The sequence below is a fragment of the Populus euphratica genome, unplaced genomic scaffold, assembly GCF_000495115.2.
Source record: "Populus euphratica unplaced genomic scaffold, PopEup_1.0 scaffold7.1, whole genome shotgun sequence".
Taxonomy (NCBI): domain Eukaryota; kingdom Viridiplantae; phylum Streptophyta; class Magnoliopsida; order Malpighiales; family Salicaceae; genus Populus; species Populus euphratica.
The window spans coordinates 566,690-573,375 of record NW_011499871.1 but is presented as its reverse complement, the minus strand read 5'-3'; the positions used below and the strand labels follow the sequence as shown (position 1 = coordinate 573,375).

At 37.7% G+C, this 6,686-nt stretch overlaps 2 protein-coding genes across 2 annotated transcripts; both read left to right on the top strand.

The window, feature by feature from the left end:
• The first annotated feature begins 552 nt into the window (after window positions 1–552).
• Window positions 553–2,704, top strand: LOC105127251 (beta-carotene isomerase D27). Its single transcript, XM_011028478.1, has 6 exons — window positions 553–1,090; window positions 1,341–1,433; window positions 1,713–1,774; window positions 1,944–2,050; window positions 2,166–2,261; window positions 2,333–2,704. The coding sequence occupies exons 1-6, from the start codon at window positions 710–712 to the stop codon at window positions 2,380–2,382; spliced, it is 789 nt and encodes a 262-aa protein (XP_011026780.1). The 5' UTR covers window positions 553–709; the 3' UTR covers window positions 2,383–2,704.
• A 1,517-nt stretch (window positions 2,705–4,221) lies between these two features.
• LOC105127250 (endoglucanase CX-like) lies at window positions 4,222–6,480 on the top strand. The gene is made up of 7 exons (XM_011028477.1): window positions 4,222–4,502; window positions 4,596–4,805; window positions 5,029–5,229; window positions 5,315–5,407; window positions 5,478–5,639; window positions 5,723–5,834; window positions 5,920–6,480. The coding sequence occupies exons 1-7, from the start codon at window positions 4,284–4,286 to the stop codon at window positions 6,405–6,407; spliced, it is 1,485 nt and encodes a 494-aa protein (XP_011026779.1). The 5' UTR covers window positions 4,222–4,283; the 3' UTR covers window positions 6,408–6,480.
• The last annotated feature ends 206 nt before the right edge of the window (window positions 6,481–6,686 follow it).

The following is a 6,686-nucleotide window of genomic DNA, read 5'->3' as shown; positions in this document are numbered from 1 at the left end:
TCAATATTTTGGTTTTAAATTTTTATTCTTGGCTTTTTTATCAAATTTTAATTTGTTTTTGATTTCATCATTAAATTTATAATCTTGTTTTTTTTTTTAATTTCATTACCTAGGTTTGTTGGTATTTTTTTTTACTTTTTTTTCATTGATTTTTTTCTGATTTTTCTCCTAGTTTTTTCTTTCAGCATTTGAATTACTAGGGATTGACTATCGGTATTTTTCCATTCTCTTTCTATGATGTAGAGCCATTAATGTATTTTTTAAAAAATACACTTATTGTGTTTTATCATTGTTTTTTTTTTTTTTTTACACTTAAAAAAAAAAATAGATTGACCGTAGGGAAACGCCGAAAAGCTATCTAGTACATTGCTACATCTAGTATATTGCTATAATAGTAAGGTATTTTGAGTTATTTTTGTATGGGCTTTTGGGTAATTTTAAAGTTGGATGGGAATCTTTTAGTAATTCTATAGATCAAATGAATAAGAGATAAAGCAGATAATAAATCTGTTACAGAAATCTAATGTATGGCTTTAAATTTTTCTATGGAAACAATGCAGGGACAGCAGCCAACCACGCCCTCTTACCTTCACACATTCTTCCTTCTCGAACTACCAAAGCACAACATAAATATAAACAAAAAAAGAAACAGAACTCAAAAACATTTGTGAAAGTTCAAGAATTAAAGCACATTACAGCATATTAATTCATGGTGGCTCTAAGCAGCCTCCAAGTTGTCCAGTTTAGACCTCCACAAGATCTTTCATTACATAAATGTAGACCAAGAAGTTTCATCAAGTGTAGGATTGCAGAGCCAACTGGAGAACCGGCCCCTATAGGACAAAAAACAAAATACATGGATGGGTTCTTTGAGAAAGCGTTCATGACTCTATTTGCTAGAAAGATGGAGAAGTTTGCGGCTCCTGCAAAAAATGGTTCTGCGAGTAAAGAGAAGGGGTGGTTTGATTATGATTATGAGAGTTTTGTTGATGTTTCAAAGAGAGTGATGCAAGGAAGAAATCGCAAGCAGCAACAAGAAGTGGTTCGTGAGGTTCTCTTGTCTATGCTCCCTCCAGGTGCTCCTGAGCAGGTGGACTTCCTCCCTAAACTATTACTTCGTTGTTTCTTGTTATTCAGTATGTTTTAAAATTCCAATGTTTGAGAGGCAGCAGCAATACATTGCTTGTTAAATAGTGATGAAACCTATGAGTAATTTTTTTGTGTGATTAATATGAGAATTTTTTGAAGTTGATGTATGGGGTTGTTTAGCATAACACAGCTTATCTAGTTGTTGTCCTGCAAACACAGAAAGCTTACCTAGCTAGCTTCTGTTATTGCAGTTCAAGAAATTGTTTCCACCTACAAAATGGGCTGCAGAATTCAATGCTGCATTGACTGTTCCTTTTTTCCAGTGGTTGGTTGGGCCTTCTGAGGTAATCTAACAATGCCTTCTGATCAGGTGTTTTCTCAAAGCTGAAAGTGTCAATAATAATTTCCCTCTTGAAAGTTATGCTAACTGGTCAATAATTTGACATTCTATACCAAATTGTACTACTTTTAAGTGAAGCACAAAGGATCAAGGATATATTTCCTTATTTAGATTTATTTGTGAGCCTAATTGCCCAAAGGAAAATCTGTTTTTTATGAGTTAGAATGCAAGCTACTTGAGAGTTTCAATTGACGCTTACATTTTATATGTTCTAATTGAATAGGTTGTGGAAGTGGAGGTAAATGGGGAGAAGCAAAAAAGTGGAGTACATATAAAGAAATGCAGGTAGAAATTCTAATCTCTTCAGCAAAATCTTACTATGGTAACATGAATTATTAAAGCCTTCCTCTTTCTTTCTCCTGCTGCAACAAAACTAGGCACAATAGATAAGTTCATCATGTTGAACAAATTTCCCAATGCTAACTGTAAATTTGAAAAAACAATTCTCGTCAAGGTACCTTGAGAATAGTGGATGTGTAGGAATGTGCGTGAACATGTGCAAGATTCCTACTCAAGACTTCTTCACTAATGAATTCGGGCTTCCATTAACTATGATACCTAGTAAGTCTTTGTTTATGCTTTCAAACTGCGATTTATGCACGATGTCAATAGAAGCATTGGTGAATTTGAAGCAAACTCCAAATTCTGTATCATAAATGGATTTTTTTGCTCGCAGATTTTGAAGATATGAGTTGCGAAATGGTTTACGGCCAAGTTCCACCCCCATTTGAAGAGGATCCAGTAGTAAAACAGCCTTGTCTTGCAGATATTTGTAAGTTCCCAGTGCTTTTCTTTTGTGGCTGATAGACTTTCCTCTGGTTCTGACTATAATATCCTCTGCAGGCACCATGGCAAGTCCCAACTCAAGTTTTTGTCCCAAGTTAGAAGCTTGAAATGATCTTGCTTCTCAATCCACTTGATTGCGAAAGAATCATGTATTTGATGTGTGCCTTTCAAACCATCAACCTCGGTCTTATCATTATTGGAGATAAAAGTCTTCTGTAAAATCTAGCCAGAACCAGCTTCTTTTTTTCATCTTTACAAATTTGTAAATCTCAAACTAACTGATAGTCTGCTTTTTCATAAGCCATGGTCACATCCATGGCAATCGGTTATGTGTATATTCTACACTCAGTACGATAGTTTCCAAGAATGCAGCTTATTAGCTGGAATATGTTTGCAATAAGAAGATAATTTGATTTTGTGCATGAAAAAGAATAGAGTTAAAATAGCTGCATATGATTGGCTACTTTTGGTGTTGGATATATAGTGACCAATTGACAAGGATTCAAATATCATGAGTCATGAAATTTTCTCTTAGTTTTTAAGGTAAACATCAAGTTTAATCTGCTCTTTAATTTACTTGGCAATAACCTGGGAATTGCTGATGATGGAAGACAGAAAAAATCTGTTACTTGCCTGAAGTTGTCGGTAGTCATAACAGCCTAAATAAATAAAAAAAATCAAATTTTAGTTATTAAATAATACATTCTCTGTATAGAAAGAAAAGTTGTACAGATTATTATTTATTACAGGGTGAAATATGCACAAGAAATGGCCGTTCTTAAGCAGATGAATTTACCATATTCGAATTCCGTTGATCATGTACTTTCTAGCAGAAAAGTTTGAATTAATGTAACAACACCCCCTGATCTCAGAAAACTTACGTTTATGAGAAAGGACAAGAGTTAATTATGGCACGATTTAGTGTTTTAATACTTCCATGTGAAGGCGCCTCAAATTTCTCTGGGGCTAAAATTTAGTTTCAAGTAACAACAGTTACTCAGAGAACATCGTCTCCTTGTCTAAAGATGACACGTGAATCCATAATCACTGGCTGAAAAGGTTTTTCTCTGAACTAGTCCAATCTTTTAGGCTCATGTGCTCTCTTAAGAGTTCCCAAATCAAGCCGCAAGTATTGCAAAGGAGATGGTAATTCCTGCCCGAAAAATTGTCAAATCTTTGACGAGCTATGTGAGATTCTGACATGGAAGGCTCAGCTAGTAATTGAGTCCCACAATATCATCACGGGTTTAAATTTTATGAGTAGAGGCATAATCTCAGTGCATAAAGCAAGCCTAAGGATATACTTGTACCAATAGTGAAACCAACATAAGACATGCATGCCTCTATGTCCTAATCACATGACTTGTGGAATTATGGTTGGACTAGATAGACTTAATTTAACTAATAAAACTGTTCATACAAATTGTTGCCTGTGTGTGATAGCCTCATCCTTGCTCTGTTGAGTCTCATGTGATTTTTGACTATATATACGTATCCGTGACTTCATTGCTAAAGACAAAGTACTTGTCCACCAAAATTCATTACCACACTCCATACTCCAGCCATTGATTACGGTATCCGAAGTTCAAAAATTCAAGCAGTCTTTAAGAGACCTTGTCATGGATTAATAGTAATTTACTCTCCTCTCCGAAGTTATTCCTCTTTTTTAAAAGCACGAGAACTATCAACGGCATAAAATATGATCTTTGCCTTTTGATGTTTTTTTTTTTTTTGTATGTGATGTCAGTGACTTTCAGGTCCATCATACTTTACGTTTTGGATGAAGTTTTTGTATGTTGTCTCTACGCAAAATGTCCAAATTTGCGCACTTGATCCCGTGATCAGCGTTAATCTCTCTCTCTCTTAACGACCAACGAACAACTGAACTTCCTGCCTATAAAATGGCAGCTCCTCTTTAATATAATTCAGACCCACAACCCCTTGACTGCTATACATTGCAGCAGGCGTAGTTCAAGACTCTATAGTGTGGAGCTCTGGAGGGGGGGAAATGGCTAATGCCACTACATTTTCACTAATGTTGCAGTTTTTCTTCATAACTTTTTGTTGTCTGAGCTATTTTAGCTTTGCCTTCACTTCTCAAGACTATGCTAATGCTCTTGAAAAGTCTATCCTCTTTTTTGAGGGTCAGAGGTCAGGCAAATTGCCGTCTAACCAACGGCTAACATGGAGGGGGGACTCTGGGTTGTCTGACGGTTCTACTTACCACGTACTAGTTCAAATTCCACTATAAATTAACTTCCTTTTAACATGAAGAAAACAGGACTGATTAATCCTGGTTTTACTTTTTTGTGGATTTCAGGTGAACCTAGTTGGTGGATACTATGATGCGGGTGATAATGTCAAGTTTGGCCTTCCAATGGCCTTCACTACTACATTGCTGTCATGGAGTGTCATTGAATTCGGTAGCTCGATGCAGAATCAGATTGAAAATGCCAAAGCAGCCATTCGGTGGAGCACTGACTACCTTTTAAAAGCAGCCACTGCCACCCCTGACACACTATATGTTCAAGTGAGCATCAATGACAAAATTCTACTATAAATTTTGCATACAGAAATCTTCATAAGGAAAAATGCGCCTGCTCTCTTAAAAATAAATTGAACAATTTTGTAAAATGGCGATACAGAAGCAGGAATATTGAACTCTTAGATGACAGCAGGGTCCAGTAGCATAGCAGGTTTCTGCATTACTTGATAATTTGAAATGGAACTTGGGTGTGCGCTGGATGGTGCAGGTTGGAGATCCAAACATGGATCACCGGTGCTGGGAGAGGCCAGAAGACATGGACACACCACGCAATGTGTACAAAGTAACCATCCAGAACCCGGGATCTGATGTGGCTGCCGAGACAGCTGCTGCATTGGCTGCAGCTTCAATTGTTTTCAAAGAGTCTGACCCCTCTTACTCTTCCAAATTGCTCCATACGGCAATGAAAGTAAACATTCACTATTGAAACTACATCCACTGCTCACTAGTCCTCAGCTTCTACATTTACAAATAACCTAATTGTGATTATGCAGGTGTTCGATTTTGCAGACAAGTATAGAGGTTCTTATAGCAACTCCCTCAATTCAGTAGTCTGCCCATTTTACTGCTCTTACTCGGGATACCAAGTAAGATAGTCTTCAGCTTCTTGGTTTTCTGAATTTCCATCACTGTTGTTGACTAAGTTTGTCTGTTCAGGATGAGCTTCTTTGGGGTGCATCATGGATTCATAGAGCGTCACAGAACAGGTCATACTTGACTTACATCCAGTCAAATGGTCATACGATGGGTTCTGATGACGACGACTACTCCTTTAGCTGGGATGACAAGCGACCTGGGACTAAGATTCTTCTTTCCAAGGTTATATTCTATAAAGATCCCCGCTTCACCAGCACAAATATTAGAAACCAAATAAAGCCTTAACTTTGTGGGATTTTCAACAGGAATTCTTGGAGAAAACTACTGAAGAATTTCAATTATATAAATCGCATTCAGACAACTATATATGCTCTCTTATTCCAGGAACTTCTAGTTTCCAGGCCCAATATACACCCGGTGAGCAATTTGTTCTCTATTTCTGTGCTCCTTACTAGAAATGTTGATGCTAGTGAATAAGACAGCATTTCCTTATGCTTTGCAGGGGGGCTTTCCTACAAAGCAAGTGAAAGCAATTTGCAATATGTAACCTCCACAACTTTCCTTCTATTAACATATGCCAAGTATCTTGGCTCAAATGGAGGAGTTGCCAGATGCGGTGGTTCAACCGTGACAGCGGAGTCGCTCATCGCACAGGCGAAGAAGCAGGTGGACTATATTTTAGGTGATAATCCAGCAAGGATGTCTTACATGGTTGGATTCGGTAATAGGTATCCGCAACATGTTCATCACAGGGGTTCCTCGGTGCCATCCATACATGCACACCCGAATCGCGTTTCCTGCAACGATGGGTTTAAGTTCCTCTACTCCAGCTCTCCCAATCCGAATGTCCTTGTTGGCGCCGTAATAGGCGGCCCTGATAACAGAGACAATTTCGCTGATGATCGAAACAACTATCAGCAATCCGAGCCAGCTACGTATATCAACGCACCGTTTGTTGGTGCTCTTGCTTTCTTCTCAGCCAAAAATTAACAGCAGCTCCCATTATCTCATGTAATGTCGTGTAGACGAAAGCCGTAAGAGAGCAATTTAGTACATTTAAGATAAGATTGAGCATCATGCTTGCCACTCTAGTTCCAGATCGCTGGATTTGGTCATTTCATTTCCATAAGATCCACATGATCCATGAAGAAGGTAAGGCGACTCGAGCAATAATTACCTGCTAAATCCTTTAGAACCTATCTCGTGACATGGGCAACGCAAGAACTAAAATAAATTTGCATATTAAGATATTTAATTGCATCGTGTAGG

Bases quoted from the DNA above. Each gene is read 5' to 3' on its own strand.
- LOC105127251 (XM_011028478.1), top strand. From the start codon at position 710: ATGGTGGCTCTAAGCAGCCTCCAAGTTGTCCAGTTTAGACCTCCACAA. The intron at 1,091-1,340 runs GTGGACTTCCTC...CTGTTATTGCAG, and splicing joins CTCCAGGTGCTCCTGAGCAG to TTCAAGAAATTGTTTCCACC. The intron at 1,775-1,943 runs GTAGAAATTCTA...ATTCTCGTCAAG, and splicing joins GTACATATAAAGAAATGCAG to GTACCTTGAGAATAGTGGAT.
- LOC105127250 (XM_011028477.1), top strand. From the start codon at position 4,284: ATGGCTAATGCCACTACATTTTCACTAATGTTGCAGTTTTTCTTCATA. The intron at 4,503-4,595 runs GTACTAGTTCAA...TGTGGATTTCAG, and splicing joins CTGACGGTTCTACTTACCAC to GTGAACCTAGTTGGTGGATA. The intron at 5,640-5,722 runs GTTATATTCTAT...GATTTTCAACAG, and splicing joins CTAAGATTCTTCTTTCCAAG to GAATTCTTGGAGAAAACTAC.